This window comes from Capricornis sumatraensis, chromosome 13, assembly GCF_032405125.1.
Source record: "Capricornis sumatraensis isolate serow.1 chromosome 13, serow.2, whole genome shotgun sequence".
NCBI classification, from domain to species: Eukaryota; Metazoa; Chordata; class Mammalia; order Artiodactyla; family Bovidae; genus Capricornis; species Capricornis sumatraensis.
In genome coordinates, this window is record NC_091081.1 from 40,317,501 (window position 1) to 40,330,336 (window position 12,836).

Here is a 12,836-nt window from a genome sequence, read left to right on the forward strand (position 1 = left end):
CAGAAAGACACTTAACATTTATCAGTGTTAATAAATTAATATTTTTCTCCCTTTCTCTTAAATCCCATATCTAGGCCATTACCCAGATGTCATTTTCTACTACATAAATTTCTCAATTTTAATATTCAGGTATAAAATGAAGATATCAGGATTAATAATCTCCATCTGATTCATCCTCACTCTCACAACAGTCTGAAGACTTTCCATCACTCAGTCTGCAGGCTGCAACAGAAATAACCATGTTCTAAGTTCTTTTTCACACTGATCAAAATCTCTTGATCAGATTTTAAGTGATCCTCCATTATGGGCTGTCTCTTCCTGCTTTGCACTTAATCACTTTGTACGTCCAAGGAATGGAAGGTGGTTCCCTACCTCTGCCAGAGTCCTCCATTCACTCCTTCTCATCAAACCATCTACAGCCTCAATTTTCCAGGCTCTGATAAAAGAAAGACCTTCAGTGACATTTTTTTGTATGACTTTTATTAAGAGTCGTTTTTGCAACTCCCCACAAAGCAGCACAACAGGTGAAAGTGAAAACTGGTAATTTATTAGGAAATGTAGACTGCTGGCTCACGCATTATAGAGCAATATAGTCGGTTTGACTTTTGAGAAGCTGTATCAGGTACGCTGAGTTTCTGTTTTCTTGGTGATTTGGAGTATTTGAAGAGAACACAGTGAGATCTACATTGAAACCATACTGTGAAGGGAGTCAACTACTTGTCCTCTGTGAGTTTTCATTTCCTCACCTGTTAAAATTTGGGTGATAGTTGCCTTATCAACCTTAACAAGGCTGATGGGAGACTTGAATGAAATGATGTGTGTAGAAGTGCTTAAAAAGTATAAAGCTCTCTAAGGATTGTTAAAATTATTATTGGTGTTATTATTATTGATGAACTTCTGTGCCTGGCCTCGAGGTTTCTACCTCATGTTTAGCATACAGTTTGGGTTTTATTTTTAAATCCCTGATAACCCAGGTAGCAGCAATATGACTGCAGGCTACCAATGCATAAGTAATGTTCTCCAGTCATCTTTTTCCTTCTCACAGCGGCAACAACAAAAATATCAGTCTGGAAACAACATGAATCACAATGAAAATTAGAAGCAGAGAACATAAATATGTCATATCTCATAAATCACCTTGTTGTTCTGTTGTGCTCATTTAAAACAAAATAAAAGGAAGGAAAAAGAAACTATTAACTCATGGGAACAGCAGCACATGAATACAAGTTAGGTCTCCTGTAATTTCTGATAATCACTGCCCTGCACAGCCTCTTGACAATGCACAGCTCTAGCACGGAGGATTAGCTGGAGCAAAGTCCCTCTGAAATGAATGTGTCGTGCATCTCTCAAAGGCACACAGTCCAGACGAACAACATCAGGACCACTAGTCAAGCTCCTCGGGGATGAGTCCTCACAGGGAATCAGCTGCATGCAGATCAAGACAAGTGACTGAATACACACTCTGGCCCCTCTGAGCAACAAGACCTGAAATAGCAGAAGCGTTCAGTGTCCAGCTGGGGGCACTTCCAGGATCAAACATCGTCCCGGCACAGCACTATTTGGAATGTCAATGAACCACTATTTATTCTCAGTGTGCTGCTGCTGCTGCTAAGTCGCTTCAGTTGTGTCCGACTCTGTGCGAACCATAGACGGCAGCCCACCAGGCTCCTCCGTCCCTGGGATCCTCCAGGCAAGAACACTGGAGTGGGTTGCCATTTCCTTCTCCAATGCATGAAAGTGAAAAGTGAAAGTGAAGTCGCTCAGTCGTGTCCGACTGTTTGTGACACCATGGACTGCAGCCTACCAGGCTCTTCCGTCCATGGGATTTTCCAGGCAAGAGTACTGGAGTGGGGTGCCATTGCCTTCTCCGATTCTCAGTGTAACATCTAGTAAAAAGGAAGTGAAGATGCCTGCATCACATTTGTAGGAAAGACTGTAGGTATTTGGGAGGGACTGCCAGAAGCTTCAGGAAGCAAACTGAAAAATGGTACACATTTAGTTAAGATGCCCAGAAAGGGCCTCTCTGAAAAAATAGAAATGATACATAAATATATGAAATTAAACTGAGGAAAGGTAGCGATATAATGAAAGACTGTAATTAGGGGGTGGGGATAAGAGTTCTCAGGCCACAATATTTTATTTCATTTCCAACTACCAAGTCTAAGAATGAGGACACTACTTATGGAGCTTTTTGATTAAATGGTCACCCATAGTCTAATTTCTCTGAGGCTTGGACTCTACTGCAGTGATTGACTAAGGTTTGCAAACCTGCTTAAGAGAGTATGTACAATGAACAAAAACGAACAATAAGGGACTTCCCTGGTGCCCCAATGGCTAGGACTCCACTGCATTCCCAATGCAGGGGGCCTGTGTTCAATTCCCATGCAGGGAACTAGATCCCACACGCCACAACTAAAAAAGATCCCACATGCTGCAACCAAAACCCAGTGCAGCCAAATAAATAAATATTTTTTAAAAAAGAATTAACAACGAATAAAGCACTGAAGAAAAGGCAATGGGATACTGGGTGATGTTGAAATGTCCAAGCAAAAGAATTTCGTTTTCCAGTCCACCCATATCATTTCAATACACCCAAAATTAGCAAAGAAATCACCACTTTATTTGGCCAGAGGTCAGTCCCCACTGGGAAGCAATCAGGCACGGGGTGGGGGTGCATAATTAAGCACAGGGAGCAGAGTCAGAGGTAGCCACATGGCACAGGCATGAAGGCGCAGAGCTGTCCTTTACCCCTTCAACCTGCTGGCACCACACCAGCGAACAGGAACAGCCAGGCCCTTCCTAATTTCAAGTCACAGGATTAACTTGGTGCACCTCTGTGTCCACCACACCCCAAGTATTTTTGCGCTTCTATTATGAACTTGGCAGCTATGGGCCAAAGTGGGAAAAACCCAAGAATTAGAAGACATGAGTTTGATTTCTAGCTCTGTTACTTCAGTTTCCCCATTTGTACCACAGGAGCACAAAGCAATGCAAAATGCAGACGCATTCTGGAAACCGGGATGTGACATTCAAACGTGAAGTGTTACAATGGTATTGCTGGACACATAGTACTGTTTGAAGTCCTTCCTTCTCCCTGGCCAGAGGTGCATCTGGGACAGTTAATCATCTTAGAGATAAAAGTCGGATGCTGAGCACATCGCTAGTGCCCTCTATTTTCCAACTATAAAGGGATAGTAGCTTTTTGTTTGGGCTCACTTTCTGGGACTCCTTTTGAGGGGAACGATTAAATCAAACCTAAGGTGGGTAGTTTGTGGAGTAGATAAAAGCCCAGGAGGGGCCTGTCAAAAAAATCACTGCATCACAGGTTGTTGACTACTCTAAACAATATGTGACTTATATCTCTAGAGATATAAAGTGAATGTGTTACTAACAGTATGACTTACCGAGGCAAATTTCCAACTAAAACACAAGAAAAAAAATGCTGTTTTAAAAGGTGAAACTCATTTAGTATACCAATTTTCTTAGAATAAATCCAGCCTTTTATAGGAATAGTAAGATGCCTTATTATCCATTCAATACATTTTAATATGAAAACTATACATAATTGTTTTTAATTCATTATTTATAGAGTGTAAGAGAACAAGAAGGTAGCATTCAAAACACAAACGCTACAGGTACAACCTCTGGCTCTGGGGACGACGAATCAAAGACAAATGTAAACGTGATTACCCACTCCAATTCCCCCAGCCCCAAACCACATGACACGGTTCCTCTTTGCCAGACTAAAACAGGACATGACTGGGATAAAAAAGACTTTCCCTGCCAAGGTCTGGTCTTGTCTGACATCAGTGATGTGACCACTGAATCACCTGCTCTTATTATTTACTGAAGTCCAGGCAAAGTTAGGCTCAAAATAAGAGGAGGAACTCTCAAGCCAAGGTTAGTAAAGGATGAAAACCACTGATGTATAATTAGCACTTATTAAATAGTAAGTGCTTTTCACTGAAAGTAGGAAATAGTTAATAAAATAAGAATTAAAGGTAAATAAAACCTTTCCATGTTCAGAAATAAAGCTAAGCTAAATCTCTCTAACCTGACAACTGAACACTTTTAAAGAGCTTTTTACCCCAGGGTCTAACTTCTAAAACTGTGCCAAGCACATAACAGGTATACAATAAATACTCGTTTGTAATTCAACAATCTACTGTACCTATTTTTAAATATCCTTGTTTCTGCTACTTCAGAGATGAAATAATAATCCAGAGAGCTGGGTAATGGTTTAAAACCAGAAGGATCCCTCCCAATTGGCATGAGGATTAGGAGAGGGAAATGCCTTACATTCCATGGTTTGGTCATTTAGTAGGTGCTCAGTTTATATTGATGGATAGGGACTTCCCTGGCAGTCCAGTGGTTAAGACTCAACACTTCAAGTACAGGGGTTCTGGGTTTGATACCTGGTCAGGGAACTAGGATCCCACCTGCCATGTGGCGCAACAACAACAAAAAATATTGATAGGTGGACAGCCACACTTTCTCTCTAAGCTAACAAATACAAGAATTTACATAATATATAGGCTTTTCTACAAACTACACTGTCATAGGAGGTAACTTCCCCTTTATTCTCAGAAAAGAGACTACGGTTAAAAAAAAAAAAAAAAACGGCAGAGAATATACCATCCTGAAGAAAAAACAGATTATCCAGTACCTCCTATGAAATGAGAACAGACCCAATATGTGGGAGTGGAATGGAACTGTTTCATGGTTTCACTCTAAGTTTTAGAGCAGGACCTCTGGCTCAGTAGTCTGAAACTATATGTTGAATCTAACGAGAGAAATTTAACAGGCCCCTGCTGAAACAAAGTCCTAAGTCAAAGCTAAAACCTGAAAGCAAAATAAAACTGGTGGAGATTTGCCAGGTCATGGATGCCCATGACCTCACGCCCCACGTTTCCTCCTCCGCTGATTTGCTCCCTTTTAGTCTCCTCTTTCTTTGAACCCAATAACCAATCTGGAATCTGAGAAATTGCTGGCCTTGAACTCTAAGAGCAAATTGTTGAGCTGAATTGAACTGAATTTAAAAAAAAAAAGATTTTTTTGAGGGGACTTCTCTGTCTTTATATATCCAAAGTGTATCCGTGGTAAAGTCTCAACAGTGCCTGTGAATATGAAGTGAAGTTAATGAACAGACCCAGTAGTTTCAGGCTATGGAAGGGAGAAAATAACTGTTTAGGGGGGATGAAGAAGGCTCTGTGAGAGAGAAGACTTAAGATAAAGTTTTAAAAGGTCAGGTGGAAGAAAAGAGAGCAGACAAAAAGCATAATCTCAGGGGATTTCATAGGTTTTCAGATGCACAGAATGGTTATCACGGGCTTTAGCACATTTTAGCAGGAAACGGACTGGATAAGGGATAGCAGGGAAAAGAAAAGTTCAGTTAGGATAAAGTGACAGTTCTTATGACATGTCTTTAGAGACAAACTGTGTGAAGTATGGTGAATAATAAAAATTGGGCCTTTTGCCAAATAAAGTGGTTATCCCGGATTACATTACCAGTAGATCAGAGAGTGGAAGAGCCACGTGTGTAAGGGGGTATGTGTGTGTTTACTGAGCTCTCACATAAGTTACCAGTTGCACATAATCAAACAGCACATCCCTCCATCCTCTTTTCTATTACTTGTCCTACTTTGTGCCAATTTTCCATTTCCTCCCCAACACCCCTAGATTCACTGCTCTTCTTTAAGACATGGGATAAGGATTTGTCAAAGTCAATGAGCACTTTATTACAGTGAGAACGTTCCGTAATGAACAATTCAGCAATTTAATGAGATTCTGTAGATCTGTCTCCAACCTGTCCATCAAGTTTCACTTCTATAAAGTCACCCTGACACTAATCCTCTGGCATACCCAATCTTCACCCTGGGCTGAATATTAGATTCTTCCCTGGTATATTGCATTACCAGTATAACCTCAGCAAAAATGATGAACTTAACTATACTTGAGGTGGTATAACTGGACTGATCTGATTTTTCTCTATTGGGCTGAGTACGAGGGAATTACTTATTTACTAAGATAATGCAAAAATAGTTTCTTATTGCCCGTTGAATGCCTAAATTGATAATATTTCTGTGAGTCTTTTAATTCTTTCTTTAGGATCAAGTCTAAGAAAATATTGCCTGCAGCAGAAAGCAGCTTTTGAGGTTCTACATTATAATATTAGTAACCTTTAGAGAGGCAATTATAGTAACTCCTATGTGAATAGCGTGAAATTTTTGGACACTCACACATCTGTACATTACCATGTTGATATCTGGCAGTGCTTTCAACTGTGCCACAAAAAGAGACAGAAGCCACAGGGATGGTTGGCTCACATCTCAATTTGGTTAGAAATAATCAAATGCAGAATTCATTCTAAGTCTTTTTCCCTTTGGGAAGTCAAGAAAAATATGACAATTTCTCACTTTGAATTAACCAGAGTAATTCTGATGATTTGTGCTTTCCACAGATAATTAAAATTCATACCCCAAACTCATCCTCACCAACATTTCTGACCTCTGCCTGAACAAACATTATAAGATATACCTAAGAAGCAGAAAATAATTTGTGGCTTGTTTTTTTCACTTATATTTTCTTGTCAAGACAGCATGAAATACTTGAAAGATGAGGGCAGGTGTCAGCAAACATGGATTTGAAGCCTGGCTCTGCTCTATAACCCTGAGGCAAGATACTGAAGCCTCATCTTGTTTGTCTGGAGGATGGAATGATAACAGCCATCCTTCGGGCCTGTTGTGATGATAAGTTAGTAAGTTTGCAGACACCCTGGGTCCTGGAAGGCCCTCAGTACACTGCAGCTCTTATCCTCACTGGTGGAAGCAATGGTGAAGAGGAAAGTTGCTGATTAAAGTAAGATAAACAAAGAAATTAGGGAGAAAGGCATCAGGAAAATAAGCCATCAGTAGAATCAGATGTGGGCTTCCCAGGTGGCTCAGTGGTAAAGAATCTGCCTGCCAATGCAGGAGAAGTGGGTTTGATCCCTGGGTCGGGAAGATCCCCTGGAGAAGGAAATGGCAATTCACCCCAAGTATTCTTGCCTGGAGAATTCCCAAGGACAGAGGAGCCTGGCAGGCTATAGTCCATGGGGTCACAAAGAGTTGGACACGACTTAGCAATTCAGTCGCCACCACCAGAGAATCAGACATTGGATAATTCACAACTACCTATGACTCCATTTCAGCCAGAATTAAAGTGTTCTCTGAATGTCTTTTGATAAGATACAAGGTGCCTCATCTGCTAACAGAAGACTTCATATTTTTACTTGTATTCTGTATATAAATATTTTTCAAATGACCATGAAATCTTGAAGGTACGGAATCCAAGAAGTAACAAGATGGCTAGCCACTGCTTCAGAGAAGAAGACAGACAGTATAAGGAAGTGGAAGTGTGCTCAATCGGGTCCGACTCTTTGTGACCCCATGGACTGCAGCCTACCAGGCTCCTCTGTCCATGGGATTTTCAAGGCAACAGTACTGGAGCGGTTTGCCATTTCCTTCTCCAGGGAATCTTCCCGACCCAGGGATCAAACTCAGGTCTTCTGCATTGTAGACAGACGCTTTACCGCCTGAGCCACCAGGGAAGCACATGACAGTATAAGGAGAAGCGGGGAAAGACAGACTCTGACTGTCTTTGGAAAACAGTCAGACTGTGGTGACTGTGTGTTGACAGCTTTCCAAAGACACTGTGTGGATTGTTCAAGTGTAGTCACTGGAGACGAGCACAATGGATTTCAATTGAATAATCGACTTGAAAACACAAAACATCCTCTGTCCCCTAAACAAAGGGGATCTGAAAGGAATGCCATGTCAGGTAGAACGGCAGGGCATAGGAAAACAGCAATGAGCACAGAATGAAGGAAGGAAAGAGATTTTCCCAATGCGAAGCAGCAAGAGCTTCATCTCATTCAAGGTCCCAGCTGCTCTCTACTGTAACAAAGGCCTGTTTCTGAACTGTTTACCAGAAAGCCCAGAATTTATTCTGATTCCATTGGTCTTAAATAGGCATAAATACCACTTTACAATCTGTCCTTCTCATATTCAGCTTCAGTAACTAACTATTTTTGGCAAGAGAATAAAAACCCTTGACTCTTTCTGATGTAACCCCGTTAGGTTCTGGAAAGCCATGGTGAGGGTCTGAGGAATCTTACCTGTGATTCCCTCAGTTAAGCTGAGCGGGATGAAGCCTCAAGGGCTGGTGTTCTCCAATTACTTGCCCATCAAGGACATGACTTCTAAGACTTCAACTCCAATGTGGAGCAAACCAGACAAAATAGTTGTCATTGTTCCTCCATCCTTTAACTTTTAATCATTTTATGACTTCGCGCCAAAGGAGGACCCATGAGTGCCCTTACCTGCCAGATCTGCTCTTCGCTCAAGGAGGTCAGGCGGTCGCTCTTCAGTACCTCCTGAAGCAGACAATAAGGCAGCGTTAGAATGTCCTCCGGCCGACTCTTCAGGAGCTCAGAGAGGTGTTTCACTAAGAAATCGATCACTGCCTTCTCCAACAAAGTGAGGTTAAAGAGGTCAGCAAGTCTGTACAGATCCAAGTAATTAAAGCTATTTAATTCCTGGGTGTCAAAAAAATAAAAATAAAAATGGAAAAAGATCTCTTAGAAATCAATCCAAGAAAGAATAAGCAGGAAATTCAGACTCCCTGAAGTTTGCATGACAGGAGTGGGAGAAAGGGAACTATACAAGACAACAAAATCCTCATTACAAGGCTCTGGACAGAGAACTAGTATTCTAGAATTTACCATTCCCCCCCCCCTTATTTTGCCCCTCTTAAAACCCATGTACTTAAGGACCTCTTAATAAAGGGGTTTCTGGTTTCACTGGCAAAAATGTTACTTTGCAACCTTTTAGGAACATTTTCCCAATGAAAACAATATTTTTCATTTTGTAGCTCTCAGGTGATACATTTTTTCCACTAAAGATAAAATGAGAGCAGGTAGAGTGGGAGCCCTACCCTTTTTCCAAAACCTCAAATTAAACACAGAGTTAAAAACAACTGACAATGAATTAAAACAAAGATTTTTACATGTAAAGTCTCAGGGAATGAGGAAATCTCACAGAAAAGATTCCTGTCCTGAGTAATTCTATATTGAATGCACCTGAGATGAACGATTTATAATTGTTCTTTGCTTTTATAAACTTCAGACAGTCAATGGCAATCTTTTCAAAGAGTTTCTGTTGCAATACTTTATTGTGAGGGGGTGGGGTGGGATTTTACCTGTCTCTACAAGTTCTCAAACTCATAGCCAAGCTATAAAATAATGCCCCCAGAAGTCAGGACATCTATGAAATCTCTGCCTTGTAACTCTGCAAGAACCATAGTTGGCATGCAGGTTTGTTGATAGAAAACTTACCTATTTCAAGTAGACTGAGAGTAGGCTCTGTCTTAGTTCTCCTCATTTTCAACTTGCAATTATTATTACAATATTTCCCAGTAACTTAAGGAATGCAGAACACCATCAGATGGCTATTTTAGTCCATTGACTGATTTATTTTCAACATACTTAGCCCTGTTTTTAGTAATCTAAAAAGTATTAAGAACTCTAAGACCTATATATTCTAATATATCTGTTTCCATAACAGTTTAAGGTTTAAAGGAATATGTGCTAAACGGGCACTGTCCCACATGGTAGAGCCTACTAGCCAGCCACACGTACCTATTCAGCATCTGAAATATAGCCAGTGTGATTTGAGATGTGCTGTAAATGTTAAATATGGGCTTCCCAGGTGGCGCAGTGGTAAAGAATTCACCTGCCAATGCAGGACACGTGGGTTTGATCCCTGGGTTGGGGAGATCCCCTGGAGGAGGACATGGCAACCCACTCCAGTATTACTTGCCTGAGAATCCCATGGACAGAGGAGCCTGGCGGGTTACACTCCATGGGGTCACAAAGAGCCTGACATGACTGAGTGACTGAGCATGCATGCATGCATAATGTTAAATATATATGAAAGCAAAGAGTAAGAAAAATAGAATGTAAAATGTCTCATTAATAATTTTTATATTGATTATATGTTGAAATGGTATTACTCTGGATATAGTAGATTAAATATATTATCATTAATTTCACCTGTTTTTTTGCTTTTAATGCAGCTACTAGAAAATTTAAAATTAATATATATGACTTCCATTATGTTTCTACTGTACAATGTTTTCTAAATAATGAAAAGTATAGTGAAGATGTAAAAACAGGTCTCAGAGTAACAGTTGCATCATCATCACAGCCACCTGATTCTTTTTCTTTAGATTCTATTTCTTTTGGTGGGAGATGACACTTTAATTACATTTCTAACAGGAGTCAAGCTATGACTTCAGTAATCAGACATAAGATTCTGGCTCTTAATAGCTCTATTTGCCAACACAATTAAAAAAGAATAAATGACTTGTCTTTGAAATGAGGTTTACCACAGTTAACCACTAAAATTCATTATAACTCAAAATATCTAAGGGTCCACTCACAGCCACTCAATTAAAATATGTTGGCTTTCCATTCAGCAGACATTATCAAAGGAATACTGCAGAGTCTGCCTCCAGCACCAATTTTTTAAAGTACTGTTTAAACTCATTCTCCAAATCTTACCTTTTCAGATTGGTAAATTCTACTATGGAAGGAAAGAATATGTAACCCTTGCACGAGGAGTTCCTACAGCCAACTTTAGGACCATCTTCTTGGAATGAGTAAGTTATTTCTAGTCAGTACATCTAGGAAGCAAGTTTAACTGCTTCTGGGCCCTGGACACGATTTTAGCTTCCAGGTAAGTCACTGCGGCCTTCCCTGGCAGCTCAGCTGCTAAAGAATCTGCCTGCAATGCAGGTGGCCTGGGTTGGATCCCTGAGTTGGGAAGATCCCAAGGAGAAGGGAGAGGCTACCCACTCCAGTATTCTGCCCTGGAGAATTCCATTCAGTGTAGAGCCCACGGGGTCGCAAAGAGTCAGACACGACTGAGCGACTTGGCTACTACTACTAAGTCACTCTGCAGTCGCTCAGAAGCGTGGGGTGTCAGCGCCTTCCAGGCACCCGGAGCGCACGCCTAAACCTTGCCTCAATTCAGTGGGGCAGCGGCCAGCAGCACCACGCAGAAAGACAAGCATGCACAGAGGCAGAAACAACCAAGCTCGGCAAGGTAAAAGATGAACACGCACAGCACAGGGGCGGTGTGTTTTTTTCCCACTCATTCTGCCAAAAAGGTGTACATGACCATGAGTTTGGGGCTGGATTATTCAGTAGCAATCAAATATTCTTTTTAAAGTATCTTTGTATAGAGATACTGGGTTTCTTCTGATTAGAAGTCAGTCCAGTTCAAAATTGCAGCGGACCAGAGAATTAACTTAATACCGGATTTTAAAAAGTGTGTGTTCCTCTTGAATGTAATCATTTAATTCCTACTTCCACAGTCCAGAAATATTTTTGTTTCCTAAGGGTATAATTTTATATCACTCCCAAATCCAATCTAACAAAGCATTTGATATTAGTGGGGAACAAAGGCTAAACGGACAAGTGTCAATGCTTGAGTGAAGAGCAAAGGCAAACTCAACTGACATATACTGGTGTACGAGAGAAACAACAGTTAAAGTCTGCTCCCTGCCTTTACCTTTTCATTTCTCCTCTCTGCTGCTTAAAAGCATAATTCCCCCAAATCGCCAGAGCTCTCTCTGCCAAAGCTTCTGGTTCCCCTTGCTATGCATACCTAGCACCTCAGTAGTCACACTGTGTAAAGTGGGGGAACTGAGAGGAAAAAAGAAAACCTTCACTGAGGTTTTGATACCACGGTATACATCCCCCCTACTGGGGCCATGTGCTCATGTGAGTCTTGAGCAAAATCATCGCTTCTTGTTCTATTGGCTAAGACCATGTGCAAGCAAAAAATAATGCTGCTTTTAAGGATTCCCATTAATGTGATGGGGGAGGTGGGAAGCAATGGTTAAACTGCATTGAATGTTCATCTATAATTCTCTGCATGGAAAAAAAATCATCACTGTTATGAAAATAGTGCCATTATGTGTCTGGTTATAAACAGTAATATATTTGTTCATTGCATAAAACTCAGGAAGTACAAAGTATGGAAAAGAAAACAAAAATCATTCCTATTTCACCATGCAGAGATAATCACTATTAATGTTTCTGTACATATTTCTAGACTTTTTTTGAAAGAACTCTTTTATATATATAAAAAAGAGAAAGAACAATTGTATTCAGGAGCAGAACAAACCATCAACAGCCACAGGCACTCAGAGGCAATCCAGGCTGGTGGAGAAGAGCAAAGCCCACAGAATCAGGTAGACCTGGTTCAAATCAGCGTGTTAATTATTATTGTTGGCTATGACCTTGGATCAGTCACTGGACCTCTGTTATTCCTCATTTACAAAATGGAGAGTCCACCCAGTTCATGTTGTTATAGAGATGACAGAAAAGCACTTACCACACAGCTCGGTCCATAGAAAGCAGACAGTAGATTTGGCAGGCAAGGAACCATTAAAGTACATTTGAGCACTGCTATTTGGTATCCATAAACCCTGATTCATCACTGATGCAAGGAGGGCAAAGTGAAGAATGTGGTTCCTTCATGTATCAAAGTTTTAAATAAGCTGCACCAGTAAGTCAGGGAAAAGGAGGCAAGCCAAGTAAAAACCATACAATTGAGTCATAAATTGATTACATGTTAAGGCCTCCCACTTCTATATTATTAGCCCAAACCTCTCTCCTAAGCTCTGAATTCATTTTCCCAGCTGCAGATAAGAGGACATCTTCTCTTGGATATTTCACAGCCATACTGAACTCAACATACCAATGCTGAACTTACATTTTGCAAACTTGC

The 12,836-nt window shown here is 40.7% G+C and overlaps 1 protein-coding gene across 7 annotated transcripts in view; it reads right to left on the bottom strand.

Moving 5' to 3' along the window:
• KLHL32 (kelch like family member 32) overlaps positions 1-12,836 on the bottom strand; it is a 177,674-nt gene that overhangs the window by 52,264 nt on the left and 112,574 nt on the right. For 5 of the 7 annotated variants that reach the window (XM_068985189.1, XM_068985188.1, XM_068985187.1 and 2 more), the window contains one exon: positions 8,360-8,575. The exons of the other annotated variants lie outside the window; for them this stretch is intronic. In XM_068985189.1, the coding sequence (XP_068841290.1) occupies positions 8,360-8,575 (216 nt within the window). The remainder of the gene's footprint in view (positions 1-8,359; positions 8,576-12,836) is intronic. 7 annotated transcript variants of the gene reach the window in all.